This window comes from Mus musculus, chromosome 9, assembly GCF_000001635.26.
Source record: "Mus musculus strain C57BL/6J chromosome 9, GRCm38.p6 C57BL/6J".
Classification (NCBI taxonomy): Eukaryota; Metazoa; Chordata; class Mammalia; order Rodentia; family Muridae; genus Mus; species Mus musculus.
The window spans coordinates 64858352-64885356 of record NC_000075.6 but is presented as its reverse complement, the minus strand read 5'-3'; the positions used below and the strand labels follow the sequence as shown (position 1 = coordinate 64885356).

Below are 27005 nucleotides of genomic sequence, written 5' to 3'. Positions count from 1 at the left end.
GGGCTGGAGAGATGGCTCAGTAGTTAAGAGCACTGGCTGCTCTTCCAGAGATCCTGAGTTCAATTCCCAGCAACTACATGGTGGCTCACAACCATCTGTAATGGGATTCAGTGCCCTATTCTGGTGTGTCTGAAGACAGCAACAGTGTACTTATATACATACATTAAATAAATAAATAAGAGAGACCAGGCCACGCAGGAGAGCATGCGGGCCACAGAAGCATCACAGCTTTTTGGACAGGGGCCCTTTGGGCCTTCATCTTCAGCAAGGAGGCAGAGCTGAGAACCAGGCCTCTGCAAATCTTCCCTGCCAGAGGAGAGACAGCCTCCAGGGAGGTCTCTAACCCCGGGACTCAGGTGAAATTGCCATCTTGTATCCTGGGTCTCTCAGAGACCAGTCCTCGCAGAAGAGCGCACAGGCCTCAGAAGAAACAGAGCTTCTTGGACAGAGTCCCTTTGGATCTTCATCTTCAGCCAGGAGGCAGAGCTGAGCTCCAGACCTCTGTGCACCTTCCCTGTAAGAGGAGAGCTTGTCTGCAGAGAGTGCTCTGACCACTGAGACTCAGGAGAGAGTTGGACTCCCAGGAGTGCTGACAGAGGCTAACAGAATCACAGGAGGAGCAAGCTCCAGCCAGAGACAGCTAGAACATCTAACACCAGAGATTACCAGATGGCGAAAGGCAAACGTAAGAATCTTACTAACAGAAACCAAGACCACTCGGCATCATCAGAACCCAGTACTCCCATCACAGCGAATCCTGGATACCCCAACACACCCGGAAAGCAAGATTCAGACTTAAAATCATATCTCATGATGCTGGTAGAGGATTTTAAGAAGGGTATTAATAACTCACTTAAAAAAAATAAAGGAGAACATGGCTAAACAGGTAGAAGTCCTTAAAGAGGAAACATAAAAATCCCTTAAAGAACTACAGGAAAACACAACCAAACAGGTGATGGGATTGAACAAAACAATCCAAGATCTAAAAATGGAAGTAGAAACAATAAAGAAAACCCAAAGGGAGACAACTCTGGAGATAGAAATCCTAGGAAAGAAATCAGGAACCATAGATGCTAGCATCAACAACAGAATACAAGAGATGGAAGAGAGAATCTCAGGTGCAGAAGATTCCATAGAAAACATGGACACAACAGTCAAAGAAAATGCAAAATGCAAAAAGATCCTAACTCAAATCATCCAGGAAATCCAGGACACAATGAGAAGACCAAATCTAAGGATAATAGGAGTAGATAAGAATGAAGATTTTCAACTTAAAGGGCCAGTAAATATCTTCAACAAAATTATAAAAGAAAACTTCCCTAACCTAAAGAAGGAGATGACCATGAACATACAAGAAGCCTACAGAACTCCAAATAGACTGGACCAGAAAAGAAATTCCTCCCAACACATAATAATCAGAACAACAAATGCACTAAATAAAGATAGAATATTAAAAGCAGTAAGGGAAAAAGGTCAAGTAACATATAAAGGCAGACCTACCAGAATTACACCAGACTTCTCACCAGAGACTATGAAAGCCAGAAGATCCTGGACAGATGTCATACAGACCCTAAGAGAACACAGATGCCAGCCAAGGCTACTATACCCAGCAAAACTCTCAATTACCATAGATGGAGAAACCAAATTATTCCATGACAAAACGAAATTCACACAATACCTTTCCATGAATCCAGCCCTTCAAAAAATATTAAAGGGAAACAACACAAGGAGGGAAATTACACCCTAGAAAAAGCAAGAAAGTAATCCTTCAACAAACCTAAAAGAAGATAGCTGCAAGAACAGAATCCCAACTCTAACAACAAAAATAACAGGAAGCAACAATTACTTTTCCTTAATACAAAGAACTCAAGAAGCTGGACTCTAGAAAATAAAATAACCCTATTAAAAAATGGGTTACAGAGCTAAACAAAGAAATCTCAACTGAGGAATACCAAATGGCTGAGAAGCACCTGAAAAAATGTCCAACATCCTTAATCATCAGGGAAATTCAAATCAAAACAACCCTGAGATTCCACCTCATACCAATCAGAATGGCTAAGATAAAAAATTCAGGTGACAGCAGATGCTGGCAAGGATGTGGAGCAAGAGGAACACTCCTACATTGCTGGTGGGATTGCAAGCTGGTACAACCACTCTGGAAATCATTCTGGCGGTTCTTCAGAAAATTGGACATAGTACTACCGGAAGATCCAGCAATACCTCTCCTGGGCATATACCCAGAAGATGTTCCAACTTGTAATAAGGGCACATGCTCCGCTATGTTCATAGCAGTCTTATTTATAATAGCCAGAAGCTGGAAAGAACCCAGATGTCCCTCAACAGAGAAATGGATACAGAAAATGTGGTACATTTACACAATGGAGTACTACTCAGCTATTAAAAACAATGAATTTATGAAATTCTTAGGCAAATGGATGGACCTGGAGGATATCATTCTGAGTGAGGTAACCCAATCACAAAAGAACACACATGATATGCACTCACTGATAAATGGATATTAGCCCAGAAACTTAGAATACCCAAGAAACAATTTGCAAAACACATGAAAATCAAGATGAAGGAAGACCAAAGTGTGGATACTTCATTCCTTCTTAGAATGGGGAATAAAATACCTATGGAAGGAGTTACAGAGACAGAGTTTGGAGCTGAGACGGAAGGAAGCAACAATTACTTTTCCTTAATACAAAGAACTCAAGAAGCTGGACTCTAGAAAATAAAATTTTCTATTCACCCATTCAGAGACTGCCCCACCCAGGGATCCATCCTATAAATCACCACCAAAGCCAGACACTATTACATACACCAGCAAGATTTTGCTGACAGGACCCTGATATAGCTGTCTCTTGTGAGGCTGTGCCAGTGCCTGGCAAATACAGAAGTGGATGTTCATAGTCATCTATTGGATAGAACACAAGGCCCCCATGAAGGAGCTAGAGAAAGTAACCAAGGAGCTAAAGGGGTCTGCAACCCTATTGGAGGAACAACAATATGAACTAACCAGTATCCCCCAGAGCTTGTGTCTCTAGTTGCATATGTGGCAAAAGATGGCCTAGTCGGCCATCATAGGAATGAGAGGCCCTTGGTCTTGTGAAGATTATATGCCCCAGTACAGGGGAATGCCAGGGCCAGGAAGCAGGAGTGGGTGGGTTGGGGAGCAGGGTGTGGGGAGAGTATAGGGGACTTTCCGGATAGCATTTGAAATGTAAAGGAAGAAAATATCTAATTAAAAATAACTCACAAATACTGCATGAAGAAGCACAAAATAAATAAATGAATGAATGAATAATCTAAAAAAAGAAAAGAAAAATAACATATATCTTTCTGTCTGAATAAAACATGTACAATACCTTCACTGTTCTTAAATCCCATGAGAACGACAATAAGGAGGTTAGAAATAAGAAACCAAGAGAGCATGCTCCAGAGGCGTTGCAGGTAAGGCTGCTATGTCACATCAGTATGCTCTGTGCATTGGTAGGTGGAAGAGGGAGAAAGGGTATGTCTTTGCTCAGTGTTCTAACTTGCGAACATTTGAATGGTTAGTAGCCTAATATTCCCTAGTGGGAAAAGTTAGCCTGACAGGACCCAGCTAGATGCTGTGCAGACTCCCAGGACAGGAAGTGAGTCCATAACAAACACCCCTCACTTAGGATGCAGGCTTGGGTGAGGAGCCAGCCAGAGATGACCACTAGACTGATGCCATGGGGCCCAGAGAGTGAGCTAGCCTGAGATGCACAGGCGCTGGTGGGCAGACCGTGCTCAGATGCCATAATGCATGAGCGGGACATAGCACTCCTGAGGGGACCCCAGAGACGCTGGGAGCCACTAAGAGGAGCAAGTAAGTGCTGGAGAAATGGAAAAGAAAAGAAACAGAGGACATGGGCACAATGAAGAGAGGCAGAACTGGAGACTACAGGGTAGTAAAAACAGATTGTTGGAGTGGTCATTGATCCTATCTGGAACCATGGTGGCATCCTGGCCTGTGCCGCTACCAAGGGGCAGGTTTGGGCTCTGAAGCAGCAGGCAGACATCCCTTGTCTGATCTTCTGCCTGGGGACATGTTGATGTCTGAAGGCTGTGCAAAACTGGCCCCACCCCTCACCTGGGCATCAAGAAAGAGCTCAGCCTGGGGTGGTATGAAATCAGGAGAACTACCCCTGCCTCTAATCAGCTGTGGTACTTGGCCCACACACTGTGGAAGTTGTGGGTGAGCTGCCCTGAGGATATGAGTGTGGGAGAGCTGGCCCGGTCACCTGTCTCTTGTGCCATGGCATGAATGGTGGCATGGACCAGGGAGAGAGTCCCCTTCTCTTATCTTTTGCCCTTGCCACCTGTAGCAGGAGGGTAAGCTGGCTCCGATGGGGTCATGAGAGCAGGGGCGCTGTCCCTGCCCCTCTCCTGCTGCAGCACTAGAGAGAGTAGGGCCTGCACCTCGACTGGGCAGTACCGTTGAGCTGGCCCTACCACTTGTCTGCTGTGCAGTGGGTGGTGTGGATGAAGGAGTGATGTCCCCCTCCTCTTCCTCATCCCTCAACACCTATGGCAGACAGGAGAGCTGGCCTCAGGGTCATGATGGTGGAAGAACTGTCCCTGTCCCAAGTGGCTGCAAGACTCAGGAGAGTGGGCCCTGCACTTGCCTGAGCAACAGGGTAGAGCTAGCCCTGACTGTGGGGGTTGCTGGTGAGCCAGCCCTGAGGGCATAAGAGCAGAAAACAGGCAGGCTGACCAGCTCAGATATCTCTTGGGCCCAGATCCAGGGCTTTGAATTGTCCACCCCAGTATCTTACCCCATCTATGAATTGCTGGAGTGAATGAAGAGGCTGGTCCTACAGTTCCAAAACTACAGGATCTCCATGACACAGGGCAGCAACGGGATATTAGAATGGAGTCCCAGTGAGGTTCCAGTATTGATAGTGAAGCAGAAGCCAGAGGCCTCAAACTAGACATTGCAATAAACATTTGCAAGCAAAGATGTGTAGACAAAAGGGTATACTGTGGGACAACTGTGACACACAACAGCTTCCACAACAAGAATTTTTTCTCTGTTGATGGGGAGGTAGCAAGGGTGGAGGGTAGGAATGGGAAGAGAGGGATCTAAGTAGGATTGGGTTGCATGATGTGAAATTCACAAAGAACCAATAAAAAAAGAAGCCAAGACAAATGAACTGGAGGGAGATAACAGCATAACTGGGGTTCAAACACTGACCAGGCACTGAAGAAAGGAAGCAGGAGGATGCCAAGATACAAGTTGTTAGTGCTTTGGATGTGTCAGTCATAAAACGTGTGAGCTGGGGAGATGGCCCAGTGGGACAACTGCTTGTCACACAAGCAAGAGGATATGGTAGCATGCACCTGTAATCCTAGTGCTGGAGGAGCGTGACAGGAGGGTCTCCAGGGCAGTGAGGTACCCTCCTTTGAACTGTTTGTCAGGGTTGTCTAAGAGACTCACGAAATATTATAGATTACTGATTGTTACTGCTCTTGGATATCCTCCAGAGGTGGGAGGAAAGTCCCTATTGCTGAAGTCTTTTTGTGCAGAGGTGCCAGAAGCCCAGAGCTGGCTATGACCTGGCAGCCTCCTCTCTGAGGACTACCACCCACAGTACCAGAGAGCCCATGCACGCTTCCAAAGGAGAGAGACAACCAACAGTCCTACCCAGCTAGGACACTTAGGAACCCTAGAGTGAGCAGCAGACAAGACAGCATGAAGGGTGCAATAGTCACAGGCATATCTTAGCAGGAAAAAACAGCTTTCTAATTTCAATAAGATGGAAATTGTGCCTGGTACTGGAAACGTAGCCAACTACCCGGGGATGGTGAAGTTCATGGATCTTGGCAGAGAACCTACAAGCTCCACTTTATTAAAACAGCATAATCCCTAACTACTTGCTAAATATTAGTCCTTACACCCACAGGTAAGTGTAATTTCCAACCCCTATCAAAGAAACATCACTTTCCAACAGTCAGAGAGCATTACAGAAAACCATACCTGCTCAAATGCCGAGATGAGAAGCCTGGTCCCAACTGATACATCTACAACACAACTTGTGCATGTAAGCAAGGCTCAGAGATGATTGTGAAAGAGAGGGTAAAGAGATTGTACAAGCCAGAGGAACAGAAAACTTGCTGTGAGACTATGTCTCCTAGAAATGTCAGAAGCTACACCCATGACTGAAATCTTACCAACATGGCTTCCTAAACATGACTTGAACAAGGACAATACAAAAAGACATGATAAACTGGAAGGGGAAGCTCATGAGATCCCAACCCGAGACAACTAAAGAGCTGAAAGTGGGGGAAGTGGTCTCCCCTAGGAAAGAGCCCTGACTAGTTACCCACGACCAACGGGTCAGCCCTGGAAACATGTAGATACAACTGACAATATACAGACTGAGCAGGTCGTAGTTATGTATTTAGGAACACACACCACCACCACAACCACCACCACCACCACGTTGTCATCACCAATAATTAAAGAAAAAAAGGATATAAATTTGAAAGAAAGCAGGAGATATACATGGTACAGTTTGGAGGAAAAAGAAGGGGGAAGAGCTGTAATTATACTATAATCCCAATATATATTTTTAAAAAGTAGAAAGAAAATTAGGTGAAAAGGGGAAAATTAAGAGGATCAGGCTAGGAGGGTCAATATTCAAATAATACATATTTCCAGAGAGAGGGAGAGGGAGAGAAGAGAGAGCAGAATAAAAGAATAAAGAAAAAACTCTAGAAGTGAAGAAAGTGAATTCCCAAATTAAAAGGATCCACACAGATCCAGTCACTGCATAAAGAAATGCCTACATAAGGCATCTCTCCACATCCCCTGAGATTCCATGATACCGAGGATCTTAGAGGTGCCCCAAGAAAGAGAAAGAGATCAGACACAAATGTCGAGACATCAAGACGGCATTAGACTTTTTGCAAGGATCTCACAGTGTAGTGAAAGACAGTGCAGCAATGAATTTCTAATACCAATTCTACTAAGTTTGCAACCAAGGGGCAGAGGAGAAGGCACTTTCAGACAGCTCCACTCTAACAGGGAAATGCACTAAGCAAGTAGTTATAGAGGCATGGGCTGAAAGCAGGGCATTCAACTCCAGCAAGAGGTTATTACAGTTACTGAGGTGCTGGAGAAAGAACATTCTAGATGAAAGACTAGAAAGCAGCCAGTTCATATTAAAACAATTAAGATGGAACACTCCAGTGAGAATTTTTAAAACATAAATGGATAGTGGTGTACTGAAGAGAGTTTCACTCTTCCTAAGTTTCCAGATGAATTAGTGTTAGGCTGAGGACAAGAGCAGCCCAACTGTTCACTCATTGAAGAAAACAATGTGCTTCTGTGTGTCTCTGCACACAAAACCAAATACAGGCTGGAACTGACCCACAGACCCAATGCCTTGGCAAAGACATGTCCTCTAACTGCATGTTTAAAATTTTGCATTGTATTGTAGATATAACAATGTCACAAATCCCACATTTGTCACCTGAACATCTCTCTGTGTCTTTGGAAAGTACAGTGATATCTGTCTCAATTGAGAGAAAAATAAATTCAATGCCATGCAGAGTAATTAAGATATTTCTATATTCCCTTTATATCCTTCCAGAAGACCCTGATATGCTCAGGAAACTCTGCAAGTGAGCACTTGGAAAGCCAGAAAAGTCTCTTAGCTCACGATCTGCCACAGACTGCCTGCGGCTGAGCCCCTTCCTAGAGGAGCAGACTGCATGGGGTTAAAATATAATCATGTGAAGAACAAAGACACATGTTTGTTTAATTAGTCACAAATGAAAATAATTCTTATGTTGTTATTTCTATTCAGCATTACTCATTTTCATTTCAAAACAGAGTTAAATGTTTCCAGTTTGAATATGCTAAGGTCAAAAGAGGAATATGTCTAATTTATGTTCAAGCACAGGCAAGGGTTGGTGGAGGGAAGTAAATTTATTCATTTATTTTTCATTGTTAAACTTTCAGAGGTAAGAGGATTTGTTCACTTAAACAAAATGAGCTCAAACTTACCCAACTAAGGAATAGCCTATAACATAAATGATTATTCTCAAAGTGTAATAAGACATTCTAAAAATGCTTGCATATTAAAATTACTTATTGAGTTTTTATGTTCAGTGTTTTTATAGGGATCCACGACTATGAAAGGCAAGCACCCTGTACTTATATTTCAGGAGTTCTGTTCTGTAACTCCAGAGACAACCAACCTCTCCTCCAACTTTACATATGAAGCTTATTAAAATACACATCAAGCCTTGTGATATTTTATTTTCTCCAATAAAGTGTCCCTTGAATTATAACAAAACAAATACAAGTAACTGTGGTTCAGGATTTTATAAGTTTGTTTTTGCTTAGCTTTGTTACTAATCTATACCTGCACCATGCTTCTTAGCTTTGATTTTCTGCTTAGTCAGTAAAGTCTTCACGTAGTTCAATGTGTGTATATAAGAAATTTTCACAGGATCTAGAATTCTTAAATAGGTGTTGGATTGGTTCTAACACTTTGATTTAATCAGGAATCTGTATGTCCAAACACTGAAGGTCCTTGTCCCCAATTGGTTTTTGATTGGTCAATAAAGATATCAGCAGCTAATAGTTGGGCAAAGGGAGATGCATGGGACTCTTAGATTTGCGTCTGCTAAGTTGTGGGAGAGAGGAATAGACAGAGGATCACCATGATGTGGTGGGAGACGGATCAGATTTAGAGGTGCAGGAAATAAAGCCAATGAGCCATGGAAGAATTCAGGTGGGTGGCCACTGCCCACTGCTTACGGCCCACAGCCCACTGACCACAGCCCACTGGCCACTGACCACAGCCCACTGGCCACTTCTCCGATTGGGCCAGGGATAGTAGGGGAAGATTTAGGAGTGCCCAGCCTTTGAGGTACCCAAGGCATTTTAAAATTAACTGGTGTGTGGTTGTGTGTGGTTGTGTGTGTGTGTGTGTGTGTGTGTGTGTGTGTGTGTGTGTGTGTGTGTGTATCTCCCATTCAGAAATAAGAGTTCCTGGGTGGGTGGCTAGAAGCATGAGACCCACCTGGAGCACAAAGCAGTGTAGCTGAAAACTCACTGCTACAAATAGGTTACAAAAAAGAATGTTAGAATGTGAACTCAGGTCCTCTGCAAGAGAAGCAAGACCCTGGAATGTATATTTTAAAAGGACTTGTTCAAAAATCATCCACTACATTGACTCCCATCACATAAATATCAAGTAACCTACAGAAATCCCTAGTCAATCTAAAGTATTAACTACTAGGAGATCTCCTTAGGACAGGATGTCCTAGAGATGGAGTAAAATTACAAGTCTTGTACAGCCTACAATATTAATAAGTATCTCATTAGACTATGTGACATTAGTTTTTGTTTAACTAAAACACAGACTGGTGAATAAAATATAGTGAATGCATCAAAAAAACACTATAAAAATTCTCCTTTAATACTTAACTAAGAGTCTTGCCACCTAGCTCAATGCTCCCAAGTGGGCTGCATGTCACTAGCTAAGTCCGGGCCACTAATTTGGTCTCATATGACTCAGCTAGCCTGATATGGAGATAACATTATACAAATGAATGTCATTGTTCATAAAGGATGTACATACATATGACCAGTGGAGAGTTTGTACCATATGAAACATCTTTCTTTCTTTCTTTCTTTCTTTCTTTCTTTCTTTCTTTCTTTCTTTCTTTCTTTCTTTCTTTCTTTCTTTCCTTCTTTCCTTCTTTCCTTCTTTCCTTCTTTCCTTCTTTCCTTCTTTCCTTCTTTCCTTCTTTCCTTTTTTCCTTCCTTCTTTCCTTCCTTCCTTCCTTCCTTCCTTCCTTCCTTCCTTCCTTCCTTCCTTCCTTCCTCTCTCTCTCTCTCTCTCTCATGCACACAATTATTTTTGAAAAAAGGCTCTAGAGAAAAACTTACAGATATGCCTCCCCATTTTTGTCAATATTTTATTCCACAAGGCATGCTTAAAATATTTATTAAAATATTGAAAATGGCACTGGAGAGATGGCTCATCTGCTTTTGCAGAGGGCCAGAGACTGGAGTTCAAGTCCCACAACCCAAATGGGTGGCTCACATATTGACAGAGGATGGAATTGTGAGGGTTAGTGTCAACTTTCAACTTAACAGAATCTACAACCATCTGAAAGATGGGCTTTAGGTATATCTGTGGGTGACTGTCCTGATTAATTTAGGTGGGAAGGCTCATACCACTAGAGGTGGCGCCATTCCTTAGGCAGAGGACCCTGGACTGTGTAAGGGGAAGCAAGCTGAAAATGCATGCATTGCTTTTGTCTTCTGACTATGGAGCAGCTGTCTCAAGCTCCTGATGCCTTGACTTCCCTGACATCATAATATGAGCTAAAATAATCCCTTCATCCCTTAAGTAGTTTTTGTCAGAGTATTTATCCTAGCAAGAAGAAAAGAAACCAGTCATTTCTCTAAAGAGTACTGATCCCTTTTGCTATTTAGAAGCCAGAGTCTATGCCTTTTTGGTATTAAGGTGTGGCTGATCCTAGGTTTTCTTGATATACAAAGCCACAGAATATATGTGTACGTACATAGAAACATGTACTTATTCCTATAGCTGTTTCTAATTTTGAATACCACAGACAGAAAACCAATAGTGTGTTTCCAAAGATTCGCCCCCCCCCCCGCCTCTCTGTTTGTTCTACTTCTTTCTAAGTTTGTATTTGTATATGCTTTTCTACTTCTTTCTAAGTTTGTATTTGTATATGCCTTTCCCGACCACGGTAATCTTTATCACTTTGAATACATTTACTTATTTGAACATCTTCCCTTCCTTTATGTAACTTTCTCCCCTCTTCGGTGCTTTGCTCCCATGCAGATGACTTCTTCACCCTAATCTGACAAGCCTGTACACACTGAATTTCATGCCTACCATGCTGGCATCTCCTTCATCCAAGTCCAACATCCCATCTGCTATGCCAGCCCCACCCTGTTGACCCTGTGTAGGCTCCTGAGTGCTACACTACCTTCACCGCCATACACGTCCCATCCTGGTTAAGCTCTGATATCCTGAGGATAGCTGTCTGCCCTAGGAAGGATGTTCTTGCCTTCTTGCTCTGAGTCCCATGTCAAGCCAGATCTCTGAATGGAAGCTCTTTGCTCATGGCCGTGGCTCAGGTGTCTACTCTAGGCAACTCAATTTTCTTAACCATACTCAAGATTAGACAGTGTGTTCAGGGTATTGTTTTCCTGCTCCCTTTGTTTCCAGCACAAACCCAGCACCATGTCACCTAATAATAAAAGGACTAAGCAGAAAATTAATAGTTTCATATATGAATTTAAAATAGAATTAGTATAAGGTATACATTCACTCTCGGTTGTAAAAATAGTTATATGAGGTTTGTTATGCTGTGCCCTCTGCTTTAAGCATGTGATATCTCAGAATGTTAGTGGTTCATGTGCTTGGGAAAATGTCCCACTCTCTAAGTGTGAAGATAGGGTAGGAACCTAACCATAACCTTGTTAAATAAGGATTTGTTTTGTTTTGTTTTGGTTTTGGTTTTTGGGTTTTTTGAGACAAGGTTTCTCTGTATAGCCCTGGCTGTCCTGGAACTCAGAAATCTGCCTGCCTCTGCCTCCCACCACCACTGACCAGCCTTAACCTTGTTAAGGTACAATTCTTACTAAACACCTTTAAGAAGTATGCTTTGGGGATGGAGAGATGGGTCAGTGGTTAAAAGCACTTAATGCTTTTGCAGAGGACGTGAGTTTGGTTCCCAGCATCTACAGCTGGTAGCAAACAACAGTCTATAGTGCCAGTTCCAGGGCATCTAATGCCTTCTTCTGATCTCCCACACTCTTCTATACATGTGCATATAATTAAACAGTGATTTAAAAAAAATCTTTGAAAAAAGAAGTATGCTTTAAGAAAGATGGCTTAGCAGATACAAGTGGTTGCCACACAAGCTTAGCACACTTATTCCATCTTTGGAACCCATGGTTCCACACACACACACAGACTTATACTACTATTAACAATAAATAAAATTTAATGAAAGTATGTGCTATAATTTCTAGGAGGCTGCTCAAACTCTCATTGTAAGTGGTCAAGTATGAAAATAAGATTATTTTAGATTTTTGTTACAAGCTGTAAATAGAAACAATAACATAACATTTATAACAGTCACATAAAATAAGCCAGGGCTCTGCAGATTACTGCAGACTACTTACTTTATCTACACAGTCATCAAAAAAGGCCAGGCTTGCATCTTTATCGCTGACAAAAGAACATTCCTCAATGAAGCGAATAAACATTTGTGTTTTGGTCATCATGTTATAGAATTTTTGATGTGACCGGTCCCGGCTTCTTAAGAAAGCTATTCAGCATAAATAGATAATGTGAGAACAGGTTCAGAAAATCTTTTGCTAAAAGAAACTTGATCAACACTATCATCTATAGTCTCATTTTGTTTACTATTTTACTGAAAAACAAAACAAAACTTAAGTTCTTTGATAAGTGGGGAAGAAGTAGGAAAAGCAATAGAGAAGGTGCACAGAGATGGTGGCACACTTTCACCCAGAGCCATGTCACCGCCTGGACAGTCAGACATAACCCAGTACAGCTCAGTCTCTGCAACCGCTGCTTGTGCACAGTATGTGTCATGTTGTGCGCGTGCTTTCTCTGCCCCTGTTCTCGCTCTCTGCACTTATCCTATTTAAGGTTGTAACGGAATCTGCTCACTCTATCACCTTCTAATTGCCCCTCTTCTTGACTGCACACTCAATGAAAGCAGCATCTCTTTTGCTTACTGATACATTCCAAATGGTTGACATTACATGGCACCGAGCACAACCTTACTAGATTAATTTCTTTTCCAAATATTAAATACAAGAGAAAGTTAATATATAGCATGATACCAATTAATTGTACTGTGGGCTTCACAACTTCCCTTTTTCCCCTTTGTAGTCTAAGAAAATAGTATTTGTAAAGCAGACTGAAATAAAACAAACGAGGCTGTTCAAGCCTGGAGGTGACCGTCCCAGGGGTTCCTGGCAGCCCTGAAAACAGAGACTGTTGAAACCTCAACACAAATATGACACAACAAAGTGAAATTAAATGTGCTCAAGAGGTTCTGAAGTTCTCAGACAGAACTGTTCTTAGGATTCTAGCTAATAAAGAACTTGCTCTACAGAGCTGGCACTCACACAGCCTCAGAGCAGGTGTGTGCTTTGCTGAATACGGACTATTAGGTCAGAGAACAAATGATTTGTTACACGTTTAAGCTTAACAACATGAAAGCTATATTATTATATGAGCACTCACCTTGAAGGGCAAAAAGAGAGGTTGCGTCTGTCGCTGTCTCAGACGGGGCTTGTGTTATTGGCCGTAAGTATGATCTATAACCTTTTAAAATAGAGGCCATGAAAAACAAGAATGCCTCCTGGATTTCCAGATCTATCATGTGCAACCTCTTCCCGGAATTAAAATCATAATCATTCATTGCTAAGTCCATTAGTCCATCATCTCTTGGTCTCTGCTGCACTGTGAAGAAATACAGGGTTTGAAATTTTGTCTATGAAAAATAAGGCTCACCCTAGTTTTAATGCAAAATGTATCTTTTTTTTCAAAATTGCTCACATAACCACAACTCTTACATTTACATCACTTCATAGTATGCAAACCCCAAGAAAAAATTCCCTATCACTTTGAGGTTCTGTTGAGCATATTTTAACTAACTTACACCTAAAATTATTCCTGTAAATCTATCATCCGAGTTAGTTCACGCTCTAACATAACTACATATGTACATGTGAGTATGTTTGTATATACACACACACTAGTAAAGAAAGTTCCTAACAACCACGGCATTGGAAATATAGAATACACAATCATTTCAACTCCTTACTTCATAAAATCCTAGTGCCTGAGGGCTAAAACAGAAGGATTAAAAAACCAAAAAGCCTCTTCCTGGACAACTCAGTAATAGAGCCAATAGGTAGTAAGGAGTAATTTATGTTAAAGGAGCCTGGCTGAGTCACTTCTGTCCCTTCTGGTAAGGTGGACTGAGAAGCCCAGTAGCCATTAGCGGGAGCTACCCTCCACAGCAGGAGCATCTGAGAGCACAGTGGTGAGAGGCAGAGGAGGGAGCACCACCACTGAAGCACTCCTGCCCATGACGCACGGCCTGAGTTTACAAAAGGACTCCTAGACAAAAAAAATCACATCAGGAACCATTTGACAGTGTAAGTATAATTTTTACAAAGATTCATTTATTTTATTATGTGTCTATTTGCTCGCATGTCTGTATGTGCACAAGGTCTGTTGGATCTTCCAGACCTGGGATTACAGATGATTGTGAGCCACTGTATGAATGCTGGGAGTCAAATCTGGGTCCTCTGAAAGAGCAGTATTATGAAAATAACTAAAGAAAAAACTGTTTTAGAGGATATAGAAAAGACGTGAAACTACCTGCCTCTGATTTGGAACTAGATCCTCTTGCTTAAAGAAATTTATTTATAAAACAGGCAAACTTGGGATGAGGAAGGCTTGTCAGGTGGAGTATTTATTGTGCACACATGAAGACATGTATTTAGATCCCTAGCCCACATAAAAGCCAGGCATTGCCACGTTCATCTGCAACCCCAGGACTGAAAGAAGAGGGAAAGATACAGGGAGATCTCAGGGTTTCAGGCTAGCCAGGCTCCAGGTTCCCTGAGAGATCTTATCTCAAAAGTAAGGTGGGCAACAATAGAGGAAGACTTCCACATGTAACCAGGTGAGTGCATTTATATCCACACTGAAAAAAAGAAATACAAAACAGTAACCCTTGAATTCGGTCTGCAGATGAGGGTGCCCAAGGTTAGTTCCCCGAGTTCTATAACTTTGATGTAGTGATGTCAAAGGATGCCCTGTTGGTAAGAAATCCGTTCCATTTAGATATAATAGAACATCTACTCTCAAAGGGGCAAGACAGAAGTTCCTAATTTCTTCAAAACTTCAAGACCTTTGAAGGAATAGTTAATTATCTAAACTACCAGCATTCCTTAAACATCTGTAGCTTTAAGCGTAGTTCATGACACTAGGGAAGAGGCTCGGTGGGTGAAAGGTCTTGGAATGCAAATCTGATAACCCGAGTTTGGATTTCTAGAACACACATAGAAAGCAAGACATAGTAGTCTGCACCAGTAATCCCAGTGCTACTACAATGGGAGGGAGAAAAGGAGAATCCCACAGAAGCTCGTGGCCCAGACAGCCTGGAGCCTGCAAGGGCAGCAGCAAGCAAGAAGAGACCCGGCCTCCAGCAGGGTGGAAAGTAAGGCTAATTACTGAGAGTGGTCCTTTAACCTCATGTGCCCAGAGCACACACATACATATACACAAGACTTAAAAGGTAAGTTGGAGAGTAAGCCAGGGAGACACATAACATCAATCTTTGGCTCTACGTGTATATGGACATACATGGACAGACACAAACACACACACATTTTTTAAAAAGCAGGCATCTTGTCCTTGGTATCCATGGCTGTATCTTCTGCATTCTGCCCACTAGAGTTGGACAGACTACTCAACTGAGTTATTTATATTAGCTACAATAGCTATTGGATTCCTTGGCTCTCCACGGGAGTAAGAGCATTTCTTTTTCTTTTTCTTTTTCTTTTTCTTTTTCTCTTCTCTTTCCCCTCCCCTCCCCTCCCCTCCTCTCCTCTTCTCTTCTCTTCTTTTTTGACACAGGGTTTCTCTGTGTAGTCCTGGATGTCCTAGAACTCACTCTGTAGACCAGGCTGGCCTCAAACTCAGAAATCCGCCTGCCTCTGCCTCCCAAGTACTGAGATTAAAGGCATGTGCCACCACTGCCCGGCAAGTAAGAGCATTTCTAGAAAGCAAACTAGGGAGCAAAAATATGTAAACAATTGACCTAATCCACAAAAGTAAAGCTTGCTGTTTTATGTCATTTAAAAAATATATCCTGCAATACTTTTGAGCTACCATGGAGTTGGCTAGTTTCTAAACTTTATTTACACTGTCTGTTACATTCTATTTCAAGTTATATTCTTAGTATCTTGGACCTTCACAGGTGTAGGCTATTTCCTATGTCTGCATTTCATAATAAATGCATGATATATATATATATATATATATACACACATAGAGAGAAAAAGAGAGAGAGAGAGCAACATCACCATTGACCATATTTCATAAAATAAGTATTAAACCTTAGACACTGAATGGACCATTGTTACAATACTGAAAGAATTCAAGAAATAAAAGCTTAATTTTTATCAGAAATTCTGGATCACTATCAAGATATGTTTTTATATAAGCTTTTTTTCCTAAAACATTTCATATCCTAAAATCAATTTTCATTTTGGTTTTAGCAAGTGGCAGATGGTTCCAAGACAGGCATTAGTGAAGAGGTTAGGACCTGACTCTTCTTTCACTGACAACAGCATTTCCTAATGTACTTTAAATCATCCATCTTAGATGTGTAAAGCTTTCTGTTTTACATATGAAGAAAATATACCAGTGGCAATCCTGATTTCTTCATATGTTATTTCAGTAATGGCAAAATTCAAGAAAATGACCTCTTTAGTGCCCTTTTGAATTTTACTATCTTAAGGTGGTCTTATGAAAATCTGTAAGTTGTAAAATACTTATTTATAAATTACTCATTTGGCTTCTAACATACTTTGCTTTAATGTTTATTTGCCTTAAAGACTATAATCACTTTCCTTTCCCTCCCTCCCTCCTCCCTTCCTCTTTTCGGTCCATTCCTCCTTCCCTTCCTTCTTTTCATTTCTGTTTTTTGAAACAGTCTCACTATGTAGCTCTGGCTAGAACTCACTATGTAAACCAGGCTGGCCTGGAATTCAGAGATCTGTCTCTGCCTCCAAGTGCTAGCATGAAATTTGTACACCATCAGGTATGGCTGTAAACACTGTTTTTAAAATCTGAATCAACTGACTTTTTAAAGACAGGGTCTTGCTGTGTAGTCCTGAAAAGCCTGGAAATTGTGTACAAGGGCTGGTCTTGATCTTGCAACAACCTAGTTGCCTCTGCCTAGGAGTGATGCTGGGGTTATAACTTCTATCAACCATGCCAAACTAAAATAGCCTTTTTTTTTTCTTTTTCTTTTGTTCTTTTGAATAGGGTTTTACCAGTAGCTTAGCTGGCTGGGAACTTATTATGTAGTTTCAAGGTTGACTTGAAATTTTGGTGATTTTCCTGCCTCAGTTTCTCAAGTGCTGTGATTACATGTGTGCATTATAATATCCAGTTACCACTTTCGTTAAAACAAAGTAAGTATCAGTTTCAGTATCGTACTCCCTTTAGCAGCAGTTACACAAATTAGCATTTATTCAGAGCAGATGGGTCCTGCACAAGGCGACATGTAAACATTCTCTATTTTCCTTATTACCTGTATTTCCTTAGCTAAAAAAAAATAATTCAGACAAAGTCAGTCATTTTCTCAGACTACATTATATGCCTTACTTAAGTTACCCACTTACATTTTGCCAACTGCTGGTGTAAATTGTTCAGTGTATTCATCAGATTTTTACATGGCTTCTTTGGGAGAATCTTCCAGGCTACATTCTTTTTGTCCCCAGTTCTGAAATTAAAAGACAACAATACATGTGTTACATGGACCTTTGGAGGGGGTATATTCCTGTCACATTTATACATGAAGGGGAAACAGCCATCAAACAACAAATGGAAAACATGCTCAATGGCCTGGTTACTGAAGAAAATCTGACAGAGGCACACTGGGATAGTGATGACATAAAGTTAATTTAAATGAAGGTGTAATCCTCTCCTAAATGCACGTCAGCATTTCCTGCTCTGTCATACAGTGTCTATTACATTTTGCTGGATCCTGTAATAACAGAACTCTTGACAAAGCGAGCATATCCTTTGCTCTCATGTGCGAAGGCTTAGACACTTGAACAGCAGGAAAATCTAACTCTAGCAGTTTTTCCTAAGAGAAGAAAAGATATTACTAAATTTTCAATGAACCTAGAAACTGCAGACCTTATTAAAATACATTGCTATAGGCTTAGTTTCTTATTTTCCAAAGCGTAAATAAAAATTATTCTGAGTTTTGCTTCTAAAATATTAAATTCCTTGAGCAAAATATAATATTACAAAACATTTTATAACTTTAAAAGAGGTTATCTGCTTATAAACTAATATCTCTTTCTGTAGGAGGAATCTATAATCTCCTTTAACACAGGAGGTCTCTACCTATGGGCCAGGAGGTATAATGTACCACAAAGCTTTTGAACATAACTAATTTTTTTTTTAGTCTACTTCTTATTTATTCAATACTTTTACATTTAAAAAGTAATGAATACTCACTTTGAATGTTGAAAAATAGAGAGAAAAAGAGAAGGCAGGCAAACTCATTATGTTCTATGCACAAAGAGCAACTCAGTACAAGTGGGTAGTAGAACTTCCTATGCTAGGGTCTTATCTTTAAATGTCCCCCAAAATTCCTATAGAACAAATACCATTTTGAAAAAAAACCAGTAAGAGTAAACAAGAAATCTTATAAAAATTAATGATTTTATAATTTATCCTCTTTTCCAAGGAATGAAAATAAAGGCAGATCAGGATAAAATTGCAGATGTTCTGTGTGAAACAATTAGTAGTTTTTACATTTATAATGTGACTAAGAGGGAGACTACAATGTAGAGACTTTTCACATCAATATCTTGATGAAATATTGCCAAATAGCATCCCCTACCTCTACCCACACCTGTCTTAGACTAGAGTTGGAAGAACCCAGAGAAAGGAGAACATTCATTTGGTTTGCATTTTTGTTACCATTCTATAGATAGACAGTCAAGATATGTTTTGGTGTAAATGGATATATTGTTATCTACTCATGTAATTTCCTCCTCTTGCCCTGGATACTGTTTCTGTGAAATGTGGTCAAGTCAGGGAGCCTTACCTAGTTTTCCTGAGTTTTTAGTCTCATTTTTGCTCATGGTGTCTCCATTTACAGGATTACTGTCTGTCACTACTACCTCATCATTAGTGGCAGAAGTCTAAGTGTCACAGTGAGAGATCAACAGTTTAGAAACCAAGTGATGACAGAGTAAACAATGTGTCCTTTAATTGCTTACAAAGTCTCAGTCTCTCTCTCTCTCTCTCTCTCTCTCTCTCTCTCTCTCTCTCTCTCTCTCTCTCTCTCTTTTGGTTTTTCGAGACAGGGTTTCTCTGTGTAGCCCTGGATGTCCTGGAACTCACTCTGTAGACCAGGCTGGCCTCCAACTCAGAAATCTGCCTGCCTCTGCCTCCCAAGTGCTGGGATTAAAGGTGTGCGCCACCACTGTCCGGCGCTTTCTTATGTGTCAAGAAGAATCATGAAATTTCTCATAAAGGACACAGACTCAAGTGTATATAGGCTATACATGAGACTTTATGCATATTACATCTTATACATATTAATTTATTTCCCCCTTCTTCAGAAATGTCTTAGAATTCAGAACTTAATCGGTATTGTATGTACCTGGGGTAGGAAAAGGAAACTAAAAATCCTATATTGGGAATTTGTTTTTCTTTCAAACTTCAGGTTGGAGTTTCAGAACTCTGGATAAATGACAGCAGAATACTTTAGTGCACTTGTGGGGTCCCCTCAAGGCATGGATGGCTGATATTAAAGACAGAGCCAAGTGCAAACAACTCATATCATTTTTGACTCTTCAATTAATTAGTAATCAAAGTAGAAAGAAAGTACCAAATATTATAAGATATTAGTGAGATAGAGTCTCACTCAGTAGCTCTGGCTCTCCTCAACCTCACTACATAGACCAGGCTGGCCTTGAACTCACAGAGATCTGCCTGTCTCTGCATTCTGAGTTCTGAGATTAAAGGTATGTGCAACCATGACCAGTTAAGAAGAGGTTAATTTAACAAATTAAGAGAGTGTGTTACATTCATAGCAACCTTATTTATAATAGCCAGAAGCTGGAAAGAACCCAGTCCTTCAACAGAGGAATGGATACAGAAAATGTGGTACATTTATACAATGGAGTACTACTCAGCTATTAAAAATGATGAATTCATGAAATTCTTAGGCAAATGGATAGAACTAGAAAATATTATCCTGAGTGAGGTAACCCAATCGCAAAAGAACACACATACTATGCACTCGCTGATAAGTGGATATTAGCCCAAAAGCTCCAAATAACCAAGATACAACTCACAGACCACATGAAGCTCAAGAAGAAGGAAGACCAAAGTGTGGGTGCTTCGGTCCTTCTTAGAAGGAGAACAAAATACTCACAGGAGCAAATATGGAGATAAAGTGAGGAGTAGAGATTGAAGGAAAGGCCATCCACCTGGGGATTCATCCCTTATAATGTTACCAAACCCTGACACTATTGTGGATGCCAAGAAGTGCATGCTGAAAGGAGCCTGATATGGCTGTCTCCTAAGAGGCACTGCCAGAGCCTTACAAATATAGAGACAGATGATCACAGCCAACCATTGCACTGAGTGCAGGGGGGGGGGGTCCCCAATAGAGGAGTTAGAAAAAGGACTGAAGGAGATGAATGGGATTGTAACCCCACAGGAAGAACAACAATATCAACCAACCAGTCCCCCCAAGAGCTCCCAGGAACTAAGCCATTAATAAAGGAGTACACATGGCTCTAGCTGCATATATAGCAGAAGATGGCCTTGTCATGCCTCAACAGGAGGAGAGGTCCTTGGTCCTATGAAGGCTCGATAGATGCCCCAGTGTAGGGGAATTGAGGGTGGGAGGTGGGAGTGGGTGGAGGAACACCCTCATAAAAGCAGGGGGAGGGAGGATGGGATATGGGATTTTGGGGGTGGGGAGATCTGGGAAAGGTGATACCATTTGAAATGTAAATAAAGAAAATATCCAATAAGAAAAAAGAAAAAGAAAAAAGAGAGAGTGTGAGAGAGGGAGCACTTTGCCTATCATAATAAACATGGTGTGCACTTGCTGGTAGCACTTAGTTCAGCTTTACAAATCACTGAGAGATGGCCCAATGGTTAAAAGCACTGACTGTTCTTCCAGAGGTCCTGAGTTCAATTGCCAGCAACGACATGGTGGCTCACAACCATCTGTAATGGGATCTGGTGCACTGGTGTGTCTGAAAAGAGCATCAGTGTGCTCATATAAATAAATAAATAAATAAATAAATAAATAAATAAATAACTCACTGCCTCATCAGCATTTGTGAAATGAGAAAGCAAAGTACTAGTTTACTATTTCAAAGAACGAAACATTCCTAATAAAGAACACAGTGCTGCTTATAAAAAATAAATTAATTAATTAAAAAAATATTTGGTTTCCCTACAAAGTGGAGCAGAGGCTATCTCAGTCTCGGTTCCCTGCCATTGGATCCCCTTCCCCTACCTGGACTGCCTGGTTGGGCCTCAGTGGGAGAGGATGCACCTAGTCCTGCTGGAACTAGATGCTCCAGGGTGGGGCGGTACACAATGGGGCTCCCTTTCTCTGAGGAAAAGGGGAGAGGGCAATGCGGGAGGGATTCATAAAGGCAGGACTGGGAAGAGAGGAGGTAAGGGGGAACTGTGATTAGGATGTAAGGTGAATAAAGAAATAAATTATTGGTAAAAAAAATCTTTGCTTTGAGTAATTCCATATTAAAATGGTCTTCATGTATAAAATATGTCGTATATTTTATTGGTTGATAATTTTTAATGAATAAGAGCTTGTTGACTGTTCATATACTTCTAAACAAAATATCTTCCCCCCCCCCCCAATTTTTCTAATGGTTCGAGCAACTGAGGTTTTAATACATGACAAAGGTGGAAAGCCAATCTAAAATCCTGGAATTAAATGGACACACTTTATGGTTTACTGCTATAATTAAAACATAGAGGGCTAGGAGGGTGCCACAGTGACAGAAGACTTGCTTAGCCTGCGTGAGCTCTGGGTTCAGTCCCCAGTACCGGTAAGTCAACAGGAAACCCTATCCCACATCTCCTTATTAAGTTGCAAAACTAAAGTAGCTTTTGGGATTTTCAGAGGGACTAAACGGGGGTCGTTTCAACCGGATCCTACGAGTGCCACGTTGTTGCAGCCAGTTCCTCCTTCTTTACCGGCTGATAGGAAACTAGTCTGAAGATTGGATTCAAAGAAATAAGAAAACATTTTTTTTTTTAAAGCTACAATCCCAGAATGTGAAAAGGGGAAATTACATATAAATTTATAGATTGTTTTAAAATTAAGACATGCTAATTTTGCTATGATGCACTAGTATTCTGATAAGTGTTATACGAGAAATAAGATTAAAGTATTAGTATAGAAATAGATTTTTAACTCAATTGTGATTCTCCCATACTCATTTGGCAAAAAAAGGAAAAAGTTTTTAAAACTTTCTGTGGTACCTGGCACTATTTTTATTAGCTTCTCAAGCATCACCTGGAAAGATACTTTATATGTAAGTGTGCGACTGCATGTGGAGTTTCCATAGTGGCCAGAAGAGGGCATGAGATCTCTTGGAAATGGAGTTATGGACAGTTGTTAGCTGTGAGTGCTGGAACTGAATCCATGTCCTCTGCAAGAGTACCCGAACCACTGAGCCATCTCTCCAACCCCAACTTCCATCTGCCTGGATTTCCCTTGTGGCATGTTTCTTAAATAGTTAAAGCCTGAGGATTGAAAGTGTATTTGCTTCCAACACAACCACCTCTAATGCCCTAAATGTACTCTACTGAAGCACAGCAAGAGCTAACAAGGAGATGGTAAACTCCAAATACAAAAAAATAATATATCTCAAAAGAACACTAGTCAGCAATTATAAACTGCGAATTCACATACAGAGACAGTGAAGTCATGGAGTCTCGGCTATGACGTCTCAAGTGTACTTACTGAGAAATGGTGTTGGTGTCTAAGTCGACACAACTAACATCTGGTGGAGGGTCATAAAGATCAAAGTATCTGGAATCGATGCCTACTATGAATGGACATGGTGCACTGAGGACGTCTGCGAGGGCCAGTGGGCACAGAGGGACATACGGGCAGGGCCAGTGGAAAGGGAAAATCATCTTGGAGAAACAAGAGATGAAGAATATTAGGATATTGACATCGAAGCATAAGTTATCAGCATAGACACAAAATTATATTTTAGATTTTTACCTGTAGCTTAATGTTTGATAATGAGTTAAATAATTATCACTAAAATTAAGAGTTAGGAAATTAAAACTGCTTCAACAATGTATAAATCCATTACTTTCTAAAATGTAGTCAAGCATTAAAATGACTTTCAATTACATGAATAAATTGAGTTTAAGCTGACCTGACTGCCTATGAGAAATGGTACTCACAGACACTAATGCTTCTGTCACACTGGTGAGCACAGAGGGCCGTAGGGAATGGATGAGGATTTTATGTTCTGTTACAGCAAACACCAGCAGTGTCACAGCATTCTCAGGGCCAAGATTCTGGAGTAGTGTTGAAAACTTTCCACCACTGTCAGTCCGAGCAAGAATACACAGTAAGAACAAAACAATTTAAACTCCTAATTATCTAAGAGAGCAGGGTTGTGCATATTCAACTTTAAACGTAAGTGCTGTTGTTGGGCAGGACAGACACAGTATTACAAGCAGTCCAAAAGACTGTGTGTGAGAGCTTTTAAGGCCGTGCACTTTGCAGCGCTGCATTCAGGATGGGAAATGTAAAGTCTTCTGCCCGTCCTGCTCGTTTCCATTTCTCTTTTGCTGTTGTTATTGGGACAGGGTCTTGCTATAGCCCAGGTTGGTTTCCAATTGTCAATTTTCTTGTCTTGGCTGCTAAGGCCTGGGATTACTGGTATTCACTAACACATCTGCATATCTGCTTCATTTCGTGTAAAAAGATCTGCTGTATACATAATGTCCTCTCAAACAAATTTAATTAGTTAAAAGAATGTTTTCTTAGAAGGTAATTCTTTAATGGAAAGGTCTCTGGTTTGTTTCTTTTGAGTAAGGGTATCACTATATAGACTTGAGTGTCCTGGAGCTCACTATGTAGACCAAGGCTGGCCTTAAGCTGATAGAGACCTGTCAATTCCATCCTCACAAGTCCTGGGACTTTTAAGGGTAGGCACCACCATGCCCAATTTTAATGAAACGTTTTTAATCATAGTGCTCCTTATCACAAAACCATTCCTTTTCAGGCCAGTCTCCTTTTGAGGAAAAACAAATATTTAAGTTTGGATTTATGAATATAAACTCCTCACTATTATAATAATAATAGCATTCAGAAATCAAGAGCTAAGAAATGGTGAGATAGAGCTACAAAGCAAATTAATAAAACAACAAACTTAGATGTTCTAGATAGGACAAAATATGGACTAACCAAGTAATCTAGTAACCAATGAGCATTTTGCCTGTATAATGGTAAATAACTGGTTTCACTGGGCTAATTTTTTTATGATGAATCAAAAGCTAAGAATAAGGTTTTTGGAAAAGATGAAAACATGCTCACAAAAAACTTGCATGTGTTCAAAACAAAGTTATTCACAATAGCCAAAACATAGAGGCTTCCTAAGAGATAAACAGGTAAACAGAATGCAGTGTATTCAGATAATGAAATACTAGCTGGAGGATAAGGACTGAAGCAGTGGTGTGTGCCTCACACGAATGAACCTAGAAATGCTCAGTGAAGGGAGTGAGGAATGAAAAGACTGAATATGGTATCACTTCATTCACATAAAATGTACAAGAGACAAATCTGTAAATCAGTAAAAAAGATCAACAGCTATCTGTGTGTGTGTGTGTGTGTGTGTGTGTGTGTGTGTGTGTGTGTGTGTGCATTCATACTCCTGTGAGTATGTGTCTGGGCATATATTAGTAGGAACAGGCAGAATCAAGGTTAGCAGCAAAAGGCTGGTTTTATAGAATAAGTAATATATGCAAAACTTTATTATAATAATAGCTGCAGAATTCTGTGAATAAAATCATTGATTTGCACACTTTACTTGGGTGACTTTTGTGATGTGTAAATTATATCTCAGCAATGCTGTTGTCACTTGCATAAAGTCCTTTTGGCCACTTACAAATATCTGTAATCAGTGTGTCCAGCTTATTTTCAGCTCAGATAAGAGCTTGGAAAACACTCAGCACTCTGGGCTAAGGGCTAATGATGAAATCATCTGTAATTCTTACAGAATGAATGTCAAAGATGGCAGCTGGTCTCCCTAAGGTATGTGCAAGATAATAGTTTAATTATACCATAACTATTTCTGACAAAAAAATTACATAGCTAATAAAATTTCAAGAAATGATACTGTAGGGAAAGCATACTTTGTAACTTCTCTGAACTTTTAGAATGATGAACTATGTACTGTTTAATAAGTATTTTTTTTATTTTGGATTAAAATTAAAGTGTATTTTGAGCCAGACAATGGTGACACATAATATTAATCCCAGCACTTGGGAAGCAGACACAGGCGATCTTTGAGTTCTAGACCAGCCTGATCTACAGAGCAATTTCCAGGACAGCCAGGGCTACACAGAGAAATCCTGTCTTGAAAAAGAAAATGTATTCAGATATATTTTAGAGGATAATTAGAGCCAAAAATAAACTGCCTTCATAATCTATTACCACACAGTAAGTATGTGATAACAAGGATATATAGAAATACCAAACACTATTTTAAAAGCTTGCTTTCTTCTCAAAAACTAACCCTAATATTAAGTAAAAAGACCCTGCTAAGAAACTGTTAAGTAAAAAGAGCTTCCATTAACATTTGAAATTTTAGCTAGGAAAGACAATACACATATACATTACTTTAGTTCACACTGGACTTAGGGAAACAATTAGGGCTAGAGAGAAGGCTGAGTGTCTAAGAATGCCCATTGCTCTTCCAGAGAATCTGAGTTCAGTTCCAAAACCCATGCTGGAAAGCTCACAACCTGTAACTCACTTCCAAGAAACCCAAACCCTCCTCTAGGCTCTGCTGGAGGATGCACAGACGTGGGACTGTGTACACATAGAGACACATAGAGACAAACAGAAGCCAAGCTTTACTTGCCTTAATGGAAGAGGGGAAGAAACAGGCTGACTGAGAATCAAATTATCATGTGGGGATAACTGCAAGATTTAAAACAAACAAATATAAAGATGAACTCCGACACACCATGTGCTAGTAACAGACATCGGCTAATGAAGCTACCCATGAAGTTTCCCAGCTCGCCAGCGTAACACTGTTTGGATTCTCTAAAGCATGTCCTGACCTCTGGCTCCTCCCAACTTCTTACTCTGAGCCCTATCTCTTATGCCTTCAACTTTTCCCCAATTCTATATTAGTAAATTTATGTTAACAGGTTAAATTTACTCAATACCATATATTTAGGGTCCGTAAACGTATGGCTTCTAACAAACCCATGGGCTCTCTGCTTTGTAAGCAGTCTTAATGGAATATAGCCGTGAGATTTGCCCCCCACACTCTCTAGCTGATTGTGTGCTGTAACAGCAGAGTGGAGCCCTGCATAGATTGGATACTGGATAACCTGCAAAGATTAATACTTAGATAATATCTGTACAGGAAACACATGCCAGCTTCTACTATAAAACAATTCCACATGTGTGTGTGCTAGCTAGCACCCTGGCACTCGGTGTCATGAAGTAATGAACAGCTATGTAGACCAGCTGTCAATGCTATCAATAAGTATGCTCTAGAAATTTTATTGGTATCATATAATAGTGCAACTAATTTCATCAGCATTTCCAAATTTATGTACATTTCTACCAATAAGTAAATATCTATCTGCTAAATGATTTCTAGTGCTAATAATTCCACCTTCAGGGCTGTGGTAACCAGCAACACACGTGGTGTCAACACATGAAAATATTTCCTTTGTATGAATCTTTTCACAGATTAAATAAACAGGCAGTTTAAATTATCAAGACCTCAAACAAGATATAAGCAAAAGAGCAGAGACGTATTCAACTGTGAAACATTTATAGTCATTTAAATTTCCCTGTTATATCCAAAACACAGGCATTTCCTCCCTCCTGCAACATATAAACACATGACT

General features: G+C 40.4%; 1 protein-coding gene and 1 pseudogene across 11 annotated transcripts in view; one reads left to right on the top strand and one right to left on the bottom strand.

Moving 5' to 3' along the window:
- Dennd4a (DENN/MADD domain containing 4A) overlaps window positions 1-27005 on the bottom strand; it is a 113544-nt gene that overhangs the window by 34311 nt on the left and 52228 nt on the right. For all 11 annotated transcript variants that reach the window (XM_006510743.3, XM_006510741.3, XM_006510745.3 and 8 more), the window contains 6 exons: window positions 26000-26058; window positions 23310-23454; window positions 22855-23030; window positions 17495-17595; window positions 13311-13529; window positions 12218-12363 (listed from right to left, as the gene is read on the bottom strand). In XM_006510743.3, coding sequence (XP_006510806.1) covers window positions 12218-12363; window positions 13311-13529; window positions 17495-17595; window positions 22855-23030; window positions 23310-23454; window positions 26000-26058 — 846 coding nt within the window. The remainder of the gene's footprint in view (window positions 1-12217; window positions 12364-13310; window positions 13530-17494; window positions 17596-22854; window positions 23031-23309; window positions 23455-25999; window positions 26059-27005) is intronic.
- Window positions 3432-3573, top strand: Gm24347 (annotated as a pseudogene).